At 40.9% G+C, this 12,816-nt stretch overlaps 1 protein-coding gene across 1 annotated transcript in view; it reads right to left on the minus strand.

Annotated features, from left to right (window-relative positions):
* LOC139666278 (transmembrane protein 132C-like) overlaps nt 1–12,562 on the minus strand; it is a gene marked incomplete at its 5' end in the record, with an annotated part of 51,157 nt that extends 38,595 nt beyond the window's left edge. The window contains 3 exons of the mRNA XM_071545453.1: nt 6,235–6,413; nt 9,491–9,609; nt 12,412–12,562. Of these exons, the coding sequence (XP_071401554.1) occupies nt 6,235–6,413; nt 9,491–9,609; nt 12,412–12,562 (449 nt within the window). The remainder of the gene's footprint in view (nt 1–6,234; nt 6,414–9,490; nt 9,610–12,411) is intronic.
* Between the last annotated feature and the right edge of the window lie 254 nt (nt 12,563–12,816).

The following is a 12,816-nucleotide window of genomic DNA, read 5'->3' on the forward strand; positions in this document are numbered from 1 at the left end:
CATTTCATGTCAGGCAGGCAGACATTGTGTGTGTGTGTGTGTGAGTGTGGGTGTGTGTCTGTGTTCATACATATGTGCATGTGTGTGTAGGAGGGTAGGCCAGAAACCATCAGAGAGAGATGAGAGTCCTATCGAACGGGGCCTCTGGCATTCTGCACACGGACGGCCAGTGCTGCTGAATGCCAGCGATGATTGGTGCCTGCCTAAAATTTCCCCTGCAAAAGTGGACTTCTACTGTCAACTACTGATGCTTTTATCCCAGTTTAATCAAACCTATCTGCCCTTAGTTCTTTGCCTGGTTCTGGTAGTGTAATATCCACAGGGTCAGAACATAAGTGTAATGTTACATATGAGCCGAATATCGCGTGTAGTGATAATGGATTGGATGGATATGGTCATTGAGTACTATAAAAATGGTGCTTATGATACAAGTCAGAGATAAAATATGCTAAGAAATGTATAATAATTAATGGTACAACATGCTTTATGAAGAATAAAACAATACTGAATAAAGGGCAACAAGATGAAGAATGAAATGATGAAGAATTAAATCAGGGGTACAGAAGAATCAAACAGGTTAATATAATGAAAAAAAAAGGTAAAGACAAAAAATGTCATGAGGTGATTAGATGCTGAACTGCTCCTTTAAAATATCTCACATGTACTTAGGACTAACATTATCAGTTTGGAAAATAAAAAAAATCAATGTAAGAAGACGCTTTGCAGTTGGTCAGAAATCTCCTAGTAAGCGCGTCTCATGACATCTTGGAGGTCTCACTGGAGAATTGGCTATTGGCTAAAACTGGCTACATATATTACAACTAGGTTGAAAAAAGAGATATCTGAAAAATATATCTCTTTTTCAGATATCTGTTTCAGTCGTTTTGTGAGTGTAGTTCCATGCAATAATATTAAAGCCAAAAGAGAATGGTCTGATATTGTAGATTTGTTTCCAAATTTAGGTTAATGGCACAACATCAACCTCAACAAATTATTGGCACATTCATTTTGACATAAGTTACTGTAAACAAACAAGACCATTGCTGAGATGATTGGCAGTCTCTACACTACATTTTACAATATGTGCCACTGGGTCAGATTTCACTGGATTTCTTTACAGTACAAAGGGAGATTGCTTTGTGGCACAAAAGAGGAGCCGTTGTTCTTTCAGCACAAACAGAGCTTAAGCTTTCAGAGCTTCTCGCAGTAAAGGGGTTTATGGGAAATGTAATCTTCATTATGAGAAACACACTAACAATCATTTTCATTGCTACGCTGAAGGCACTCAGCTGTATATATTTATTAAATGAAATGACTGCTCCCAATTCCTAAACTTAGAGGCGTGCCGTGCCTATCTGAAGTCAAATGTTGGATGTCCCTAAACTTTCTGCTCCTCGGTGCTGACAAAACAGAGATGTTGGTTATTATTATCAGCTAGGCAGAGGTGTCTGTTTGAGAACACCAGTTTGATAATTGTGTGATTTCCCAGAGTCCTGCTATCAAAAATATTATTGTTACATTCATTTCTACTCTCTTGTTGAGTTGCATATCAAGGGAACCACCAAAACTCTTTTACAGACTTTGCAATACTGCTAAAAATTGACCTGTATTAACAACGGCAGATAAAACCTGGTACGAGACTTCATTGCTGAACATCCTGTTCTCCAGTTTGACTAATGCTGGTATTAAAAATCAGTGCATGCAAAATGCTGCTGCCAGAATCTTCACAAAAACAAGAAAATTTGACCACATAATGCCTAGCCTGTTCTCCCTACACCGGCTCCCAATTCATATCAGATGCGACTTCAACGTGCTTCTACTAATATGTAAAATATGACATCAGATCTCATTGCACCATACACACCACCACAACCCCTCCGATCTCAAGAAGCCAGCTACCTATCAGGCTACCTTTTCTTTACTGCGCTAGAGAGGCAAGCTCTACTCATGTCTTTAAATTCATGCTTAGAACCGGCTTTGCACAATTACTGGCAGTGGTTATGCTAGTTGGCTTGCAATAGCTCAGGTTCCTGCTGCATGTCCTGTTTTCCTGGTCTGTGAGCACCTGTTCATTCATGTTGGTCGCATCTGTTTGTGTGAGTGGAAGAAAGAAAATGGGTTTGTCTGCCGTGTGTGCGGGTGCCTCTCTTATCTGTGGCTGCGGCTGGGGTGTCAGTGTCCTTCTGGTCACCGACTCGTACGACAATGGTGACTGAGCTGCTGTTGATGCCCCGCACCAGACCTGGATACATCACCAAAGAGTTCTAACTGTGTTTATTCTGTGTTTGTTGTTTATATCCCATGTTGTTATCAACATTTAATCTCTGTTTGCCCACTCTTAGCGCTCAATGCATGCCTGTCCGTCCTGGTAGGGGCATCCCTCTCTGAGTAGCCTTTTGCAAGGTTTCTTCCATTTTTTTCCTAATTAGGTTTTTGTGGGAGTTATTCCTTGTCCCCAGTTAAGAGTCTAAGGTGGGTGGTGTTGTTTTCATTTATTGTTTTCATAACGTGGGTGTTGTGAAGCCCTTTGAGACTGTAACTGTGATTAAGGGCTTTACAAATAAACTCGACTTGACAAGACTTAACAATACCACTGGAGACAGATAGATTAGATTTTGTCCAGGGGTAGTGGAAAGATTTTTAGTTTTGTTTTGTCTTTCTTTGAGGGGTAGGAGAGTCACACCATCCCTAGATTAGCCTAGTTGGTTAAAACAATTTGGATGGCTAAATAATAAGTTACTAATCGTTTGCTTTGCGTGTGTGTGTGTGTGTGTGTGTGTTGGTGATGCTCACTCCAGTTAATAACAATTACAATTACAATTACAATTTCACATTTGGCAGACGCTTTTATCCAAAGCGACTTACACAAGACACTTGGATCCCATCGTCCTGACCATGGCCAAATCAATATGATAGAACTGGAAGAGATAGATTGGCAGGTACTATGATCTATCTAAAGTTGAACAATTAATATCACTGAGGCCCCAATAGTTCTCATTGCATCCAGGACAAAAACTGAATGAGCCAGTATTACCAGACAACATAAACAACTTCAGTCAGTTTCAGCTAATATTCATTCGCATCAGGTTTCTAGTTTCTGATCACTGGAGGGTTAAAAATGTTACCAACCCCTCAAAGCCACCACCTATTTTTGAAACATATTTCTCAGCTATCATACAGACACAGACACCACGGTTAACTCCCACATACCTAACAACATCCTCCATCTGGTACATCATTTAGAAATCAAACATCTCTGTGTACTTCCCTACCCTGCTGCTATTTCTTTATGACTTCATCGCAGCCAAGACTCACCAGCCAGCATCAGCATCTGCTTTATACATATTTGTTTACTGCTTGAACCAGCTTCCATTCCCCGCATGCTACTCCACATGAGATGAAGGCATACTGGAACAGTTTCTAACCTACTTCAATCTTAACCTTTTTTTGTGACAATTTAACTCCATTATAGCACAATGGGCGATTAAATACGTTAATCATTACTGAACATTTTATATTAATTGTTCAACCTGACTGTGCCATTAACATGTCAAGGTAGCTGGTTCCACACTCATTCACTTAAACTTTTTCCACACAGTACATTCATGTTGTGCTGTATTCAGCATTTTCACTATTCCTGTTGCTCTACGCTACATGATTTCTGTGTTGCTAAGAGGTTGCCTTGACTTGGCAGCATACCTAAGTATAAAGAACACTCAAAATTCAAGTCAATATGATGGTTTGATTACAATCAATATGGTACACACTGCAGTGATCTGTGTGTCAACTACGGTCAGCCTAATACTATGCTAACGTATTCTCTCTCTCCCTCTTAAAGTTATTTTTTTCTATTTATTTAATTGAAGTATGTCGTTCACAACTGAACTTTTCCTGAGTCAAGTCTTTAGACATCAAAAGTTCACAATGCAGTCAAAGTCTAAAGGCTACTCTGGGGCCAGAACATATAAATCAAGGGTGAGCTGCTGCTGCCTCACCAAAATGCCATAATAAAAGTCTGTAAAGTGCTTGGAGGCATTTGATTTCCACTTATCCATTATCAGTTAGAAAATTAAAACTATTCTAACCTCTTTTCAGCATACATAATGGTTTTCCTGCCATTCTGAAAAATAGAATAGTCAAACAATTATACATTTTATCATGTTTACATATTCATTATCATAAAACAATTGGCTGTCTGAAGCCACTTGCCAATTCATCCATCCATTTTTGAAGGGATTGTCCAGGTCCAAATTCAATTAACTTCTCAATCAGCAAGCTCTGAGAAGTGTATTAACCAAATTACTGCCAATTAAAAAATGCAGGTTTTGTGTTAAAAAAAAATTGAGAGAGAGGCTTGGCTATCATCAGAGACTGTTATGTTATTTATGTTAAATCAAGCCCCAGCACAGTCATTTAAAAAAAGCACACTAAAAAATCACAGTCAAAACAAATTATATCATTCCAAAATAGTATAAGTGAAAAATGCCCTGATGAAGAGGCCAGTGATAAAGACATCTGAGAGATGAACTAGGGGAAATCACTGATAAGTGTATTTAGAATTGCAAAGAGTACAATATTTCACTAAGCCTGTGTGTGTTTTAGAGAGACAAAGAGCCAGTATCTTCTCCTGAGACAAGTGAGTCAGAGGGTAAACACACGCACTGCATTAACATTCAGTCTGTCTGTCCCAGAAAGCACACACACATTATTACCTCCGCCAAGGAGGTTATGTTTTCGGTGCCGTTTGTTTGTTTGTTTGTTTGTCTGTTAGCAGGATTACGGAAAAACTACTGGCCCGATTTTCATGAAACTTTGTGGAAGGGTGTAGCATGGGCCAAGGAAGAACCCATACAATTTTGGAGCGGATCCAGATCCGACTCACAAACAAGCAATAATAGCACAAACCTTGGCGGAGGTCTGCGCTCTCCGAATGCCCTTCTAGTTACAAGTGAAAACTAGCTTAGTGCTAGTTTCAGGCTCGCCATCTGTTTTGTCTGTGAAGCTGACCAGTAAAACAGCTTAAAGTGTCAAACCCAAGTACATCAACTGTACATTCAAAATTCCCAATAATTCCCAATATCTAGGCTAAGCTGATGACAACATCACACAAACGGCAAAAACAAGATGACCCAAAACAACCTGCTTAGACCTATAAATGATTTAAGTCTCAGAGGGGGTGAATCTTTAAGTGCATGGCATCCACATTTGCACATCCTCCCCCAAAAAAGCATCAACAAACTTCCTCTCTGTCTCTATCTCTCTCTTTCTCTCTCTCTCTCTCACACACACACACACACACAGACACAGACACATACACATACACATACACATACACACACAGCTCCCCTTGAATGTCTCTCTATAAATGACACAAAAACTACAGCGCTCTAAGTCAAACACAAGTTGTAGGAGCAAGATACAGGATTCTAGAGTGACATTGTGCTGATTTCGCTTTAATTTATAGAAAGAAAATTCAAGTGAGGACATAAGCTAACTATCATTTCTCACCGCAACACACTTACATTGAGCCGAAAACAGCTGCTCACTAGTAGCCAAAAACACACTAGTCAATACCGTCAATAATCTAGCTGACGGCCGAGCCATAACCAAAAGCAAAGTATTCGTATGAAGCCATGGCCGCCTCCTCAAATTGGTCACTTCTGGGCATGTCGACTGGTGGTAGCAAACGGGGGTTAATCAACTTTGTCTGACCCAAATATTGATTGATATTGATATTCAAAGAGTTTTGATAGCTGTGTAAACATGGAGCTGGAGATGTAAGTTTCAATCAGTCCAGATCAACTGAGGAAAAACTATTGCCAATGATTGCTAAATTCACTGGTAGCCTAAATTTGTCTTAATAACCTGTGTGGAGAAAGATGTGTAGTGGGAATATGGGCTTTGATTGGTCAATTGACAGGCAATCAAGATGCCCCCCAAAAAGGACAGCCTACACGAAACCCAGCACATACTGTAGAAGCTTACCACTATAAGTGCCTCGCTTAAAAATGTATTGTAAGTGCTCACACACTTAGACATAGATACATACAAACAGTACATCCACAGCTCAAGAGTGACGATCTACTGTCCACCCTCTGTCAAAACACATGTACTTAATATATGCACTTGTAATCACACATTTGCATAGACATAAACACATAGGGATATGCAAACAGATATGTGGACACACAATACACACAGACACACACACACTCACGGGTACCAACGCCTCACCATGGCTAAGGGAACGATGCCCCCCAGGTCCTGTGGTGCCAGGCGGATGAGAGTCTGCACCTCATTGGTCAGGGTGCGGGTGAGCGGGTATTCCACCTGCCACGTCACCTCCCTGCCGCCCTGAGGCACCATCAACCCGTTCACCTCCAGGTCCACCTGCAGCACTCGCTGATAGCCTGCTGCCTCCGCTCTGGAGAGAGGGAGGTGGGGGTGGGGGTGGGGCAGCGGAGAAGATGAGTAAGGAGTGGATTTAGGTAAAAGGGGAGGGCAGAAAGAGGGAGGAGTAAAAGGAGAGGAGCAGAGAAAGGGCAAGCGATTGAGAGTGAGCGAGGGACAGAATAAGGAGACAGAAGAAGGGGAAATGTGAGAGATTTGGGGTAAGGAGCAGCAAGAGGAATTGGGTGAGTGGGAGGAAGGGAGGAAAGAAGAGAGGTTAAGGGGAGGGATGGAGGAAAGAAACGGAAGGCAATGGGAGAACATGATGAGGAGACAGAAAAGAGAAGAAGAGGGGGAGATGGAAAGCGTAAGATTGGGAATGAGGGCAAGGAAACACAAGGAAGAGAAACAAGAGGATGCAGGAAGGGAAGGGAGTAAGAAAAAATAGAGGGGGAAAAAGGAGGATGAATTGGATAAAAGGAGGGGGAAAGAAAGGAAAACAGGAACATATTAGTCTTTAGCATCATATAACAGGATCATTTGATGGGCTGTGGAGCTGTTAAATTAGGAGTGCAGCAATCAAAGGCAGCGAGATTGAAAGATAGGAACTGACAGATTACATCTACATGCTCTTGGTCCAGCTGAAGGCAAAGGTGTATCACAAATACTGCGTAAGTAGAGGATAGTTCTGCAATATTATATGCAGCTGCAGCAATTGCTGGCAAATGTAGGCAAAATAATCTCTAAATCTAAATGTGCACATCACATTCTCTGTACAACATGTTATTGATTCTTGCCTAAATACTAAGCCAAGTATCCCTCAAAATAAAATCTGATATGAAGCGAATCGTAGTAATATTGAAAGTCATTCTCACATCCCCACAGAACCATGACGCGGGCATAAAAAGCAATTTACTTTTTGCTCTTCCACGATGGCACTTCTCTTGCAGAGAGATTTCCCGGGCCAAGCAAATCATTTTTTCTCAACTGATTGTGATGCAAACAAAGCAGAAAAACAATGAATACAAAAATCCCCAAAACTTATTCGATTTGCTGAGCCCTAGGTTTGATCAAGCTGCTGCCTCTCCCTCAGGTAATCTTTATCACAGACAAAACTAGATACAACACCTCTCCAACAACCAGACACAGATATACATGCAGTCTTGAAAAATACAATTTGCACTTGGGAACCTAGATCCGGTGCGTACGGCACAGAGGTAAACATTGATATTGTGTAACACTATTCCTTCAGATGAAGTACGTTGAACGATGAAGATGAAGAGTAAAACCAAAGGATAAAGGCAATTCAAGGATACCATTATATTTCAAGGAATTAATCAAAGAAACAATACATCCAGTATAAACAAATGGAGATCATGGACATTACTTTATGTACAACATACTCTGTTCATGTTTCTATCCTGAGCAGCATATGTTGTTTATTGTTTGGTTTTCACACAATTAGAACAAGGCTAGAGAACAGGCCAGACTGTGCATGAGGGAGGCAAGATCCAAGGTTTTCCTTGAACATATTCTAGCCAAGTCCGCATTTAAAACTCCCCCAACTCCTCTTATGTGTTAGCACTTCAGACGGTTAGACTCACTTCAAAGCGCAGACTTAAGTATCCACTGTGGTAGAGAAGTGTAAGGGAGAAGAAATTTGGAGGCTGAAACCCAGTGTGGCATAAAATCAACAGTAGTGGATGAAAAGAGTTTAAATAGCAATTTTGGGTCAGGCAGGGAAACTCTGTTTTTAGTTGGTAATATTCTCAGTTATACTAAATAGTTTTCAAATACCCTGAGAAGCTTTGGCTTGGTGTGATCACAGGTGAATATGTATGAGAATCACACGGAGGTGCAGTGCAGCGCAGTAGTGGTTCTGTGCTATGTGGTTGAGACTGTTGAAAATGTTGTAAAAACGAAGATTTTTGCAACTTGCTCACACCATTATAACAAAAAACACATAGGCATTTTCCTCCCATTATTCCTAACAATACATATGTAAACAAATTGCCTTCTTACATCAGAGCCCAGTCAGTTTAAAATGATAAACAAGGTCTCTAGTCCTGTTTTTGTAATGTTTGGTAGGATTGTTGTGGTGGAGCTACCATTTGTTTATGTGTGAATTAATGATTAGGCCTACAAGGGAATGTAGATCTGTAGAAACACCCAAAACAAATAAACTGCTAAGAGATTCATGAAGATAAATATAAAAAAAATGTCACATTGCCAAATATCACATTGCTAAATGTCAGAGTAAAATTAACTGTGATGACATGCTCTAAGCTTAACCAAGACAACCACAAGAAAAACAATATTACTTTTACATTACAATCAGTACGATTCCACTGTTTTATTCATGCCTTCATACTGTGCAGTTTTCAGGCCCAGTTTTGCTCTTTGAATTCCATTTCAGTATAATGTTAAGTTAAACATCAAACGCAGCACAGAGGAAATAATCTGCTGATAGCAAGCACCTCACAAGGGTCACAGCATGTAGCGTCTATGTTCACCGCCACAGTTCATTTGACTACTACAGATATTTAAAAATATATATATACTTTTAAGTGTATGACCATGCACTGTGACAGTCATTAACTAATTGGAGCCAAAGTCATCAATTACTCTCCCCTTTGATTAATACAGAGCAGCAGTGGGCTTCAGTGGGCTATCTCCTACTGCCTGACACCCATCTGAGCTCATGGGTAGTGACCGTAGTGACTGATTATGTGGTTTACACTTATGGTGTACAATTCCAGCCCAATCAATAAATCTGCAACAGACAGTCAGTTACTGCTTTACAATGGAGCTGTAAACATTGAGGTGCATTGGTGCGCTGTCCATGGTGCTGAATCCTACAGCACAACTCCCTCCGTCTGCCTATTCATCTCTCTCTTTCTCTGGTCTGTTGTCTTCATTTCTCTTTCTTACTGTCTCTTTTTCTTGCTGTTGTCCTCTCTCTCCCTTGCTCTCTCCCTCTCTCTCTCTATTCCTCCCCCTTTTTAACTTGATCATTCATCTCGGCTGCAGTGTCACATTGTGCCCAATAGAGGGCAATGGTCTCTCTCTCTCTCTGTCTCTCTCTCTCTCTCTCTCTCACCCTCGCCCCTCTCACCCAGCGTGTGTTTGAGATGATGAATGTCCACAGCCCACTGGTTTGAGAGGTCAGCCTGCTTCCTCCGTGTCTCATTAGAAACATAACCACACTGTGCCCTTTCCCTGCGCGATTACCATACAATTCAATACACTCACCGGCAACTACCGGCTCTGCTGCTCTGGCTCATAGAGAAAAGAAAGAACGAGAGTGAGAGGTGGACAGGAAGACAGAGACAAAAGGAAGAAAGGAAAGTGAGGGTGAGAAGGGCCAAGGTAACAACAAAACGTCTACTGGGATCACAGAACCGACTGTGCCAGTACAAATGTGAACAATGACAACGTTCCAGTATCAAAGCAGGTTAGTTGTGGAGAAATGAGGTATAAAATCGGTCATGTCATTTTGAGTAAGCTTTTGAGGTATCTCTATTTGTCACTCCTATTGCTGCATGTGAAAGCGCAAACTGAACAATATAAAAGAATCCATTCGCAGACAAATACACACACGCACACCCGCGTGCACACACACACGCGCACACACATTCAGTTCTTTGAGATATATTTCAAACAGAGCCTTGTAGTGACAAAGGGCTCTGAGCAGGGAGTAACAGCATAACAGCAAAAATGACAAGAATGAAATTCCTCTCCTTCAAAACAACAAAATGAAATGATGCCGAGGAACACAAAAGCCCTGTTAAACGTGCAGCCACGTTTTCCTCTTTTTACTACAACACCTCTATGGATATCTGGATCTGAGACAGGTAGTGAAAGAAAGTCTATGCTCTCTTTTGGGGACCCGAGGGGGTTCCTTTCATGCACAGTATGATTTGGTTAGCACTGACAACAATGATACTTCAAAGACCTGAATCAATTTCAACACAGTGAATTAGCTGAGTCCACGTTAGTAGGAGAGAAAGAGAAAGAGACACAGGCAGAGAGACACAGGCAGAGAGAGAGAGAGAGACAGAGAGAGAGACCGAGAGAAAGAGAGAAAGATGTATGTGTGTGTGTGTGTTTGTATGTGCTAGGATAAATAACTCAAAAGGGTCCATTCAGGTAATAGTGGATACAGAATTTTTCTCTGCTAGGGGAGCCAAAAGATGTTGGGACTCTCACCGTGTTTCCACAGTGCGAGCAACAAGTCCACTCATTTTCTATAGAGTCGAGCAACCAGGGAGTCTTGGTCTATGTGTGGACATAAACAAGCTTGTTGGCAGAGGAAAAGTTGGCCACCCCTGAACTTTTTTTGGTCATTGGCCAACCAATGAGAGCCAATCAGATTCCTGTGCTTCTTTGTTTCCCTGCCAATTTTGTTTCATGAACAAGTTGATTCCAGCCATTCAAAGCTTCCCAGTTCTCTACAACTTTTATTTGAAAGACTAGGCACAGCAAGGCAAGTTTATTTATATAGCACATTTCATACACAACGGCAATTCAAAGTGCTTTTCATAAATAAAAGAAGAATAAAGACATAGGTGCATAGTGCATTAAAATCACATTTTAAAAGACAGTGCAAGAATATTAAAAAGATGAAAAGATAAAGAAAAGTGAAAGTGCATTTAAATCACCTTTAAAAAGAAAATATAAAAGATCAAATAATAAATATTCCAGTACAGATGAGTGTTGCCCTAAATTTCTTAAAAAGCCCTGGCAAACAGAAAAGTTTTAAACCCTCATTTAAAATATTCTAAAGTGGAGGCAGACCTCAGATTTTCTGGAAGTTTGTTCCAGGCATGAGCAGCATAAAAACTAAAAGCTGCTTCTCCATGCTTTGTTTTGACCCTGGGAACAGTAAGCAGACCAGCATCTGAAGACCTGAGGGGTCTGGCGGGTTCATAACACTGAAGGAGATCAGCAATGTATTTTGGTCTTTGTTGGCACCAAATCCAATTATTTCAGTTTTATCTTTTATTTAGTTGCAGAAAATTGTTGTACATCCAGTCATTGATTTGTTCAATGCACTCATTTTGTGAATCTATTGGACCATAGTCATCTGTTGATAAAGCTATGTAGATCTGAGTGTCGTCTGCATAATTAAAATAGGAAATACTGTTGTTTGCATAATTTGAGCTAGTGGGAGTATGTAAAGATTGAACAGAAGAGGCCCAGGAATCGACCCCTGGGGAACTCCACATGTCATTTTTGTTTGCTCAGGTACGCAGTTACCAATAGATACAAAGTAGTCTCTGTCTTGTAAGTAAGGAATAAACACTTAAAACCAATGCTTGGAGAATGTTGTATCCAAATCTTTGCACATAGATGCAATCGGAGTGTCTCTCACCGCCAACAATTCGGTCAGAATACAGTTACAATACAGTTACAGAATACACTCATGCAGAAGCAGTCAGTTAAAGGTCCAGTGCAATGAGAATTCCATTTCTTTAATTCATGGTATAATTTAACTAAGTTCCTTTTAATGTAAAGTTAACTAAATTATTATAACTGTCAGCATTGTGTAAATTTGACTAACGCCCTTTGAAAAACTCTGGTTGTCAACAGAATCAAACTGATTTAGAATTTCAATCTACTTCCTGGTGTAAATGATGCCACCCAGGTTTTAATGAATGCTCTGATTGGTCGACAGTATGCATAGTTAATGAGGTGCCCCATAGTCTGTCAGACAATAGCCAGCCAGCTACTTTCCAAACTACACAAGATCTCCGTGCCTCCATCGTTTCTGGATGCCGAAGTTCCAACACTGGATACTTGTTCCCCAAAGACAGAAATATTGTCTGCAGTAGATGATAAAGTTATAGGGAAGGTTTGGCTCTCACTCAGTCCTACAAGCTTTGTACCATCTAACCAAAAAATCAAATCAAAAACTGATGTTCATTGTGTTAGAAATGAACATCAAACTTTTCCTGACTGAGTTGAAATGATTGCACTCGATCTTTAATAGTCTATAGGTTGTCCATCTGTGCATCACACTGCTCCATGGCTCCTGAGGCTGCCTCAGGACCCCAGCCCAGCAGGACTCTCACCCTGACAGAAGGCTGCATATGGGGCTGCAAAGGGCTGGCTGCCCCCCCGCCTAGAGGAGCAGGGATCTCAATCAGAGAGTCGACATGGGGCCCCCAACCTGGAGCCCAAGCACAACAGAGCAGACTTGGACACTGACACAAGCATTTATATTGACACGACCACCACACACACACACCACACACTCACACACACAGACACAAACCCCTACAATTTTAAGGAGCTCCTAGTCAGTGATGCTGTACAATAAAAAGGCTGCACCAGCTGCTCTGGCTCTTTCAGATTTACCTCAACCCCAATGGCCAACCCCTTACTGACATTTACATAACAGTATTTTAATCTCATGAATTTGGT

Source organism: Centroberyx affinis, unplaced genomic scaffold, assembly GCF_046629955.1.
Source record: "Centroberyx affinis isolate AG114_WGS23_722 - 3 ecotype Tasmania unplaced genomic scaffold, CSIRO-AGI_Caff_v1 ptg004908l_1, whole genome shotgun sequence".
In the NCBI taxonomy this organism is placed as follows: domain Eukaryota; kingdom Metazoa; phylum Chordata; class Actinopteri; order Beryciformes; family Berycidae; genus Centroberyx; species Centroberyx affinis.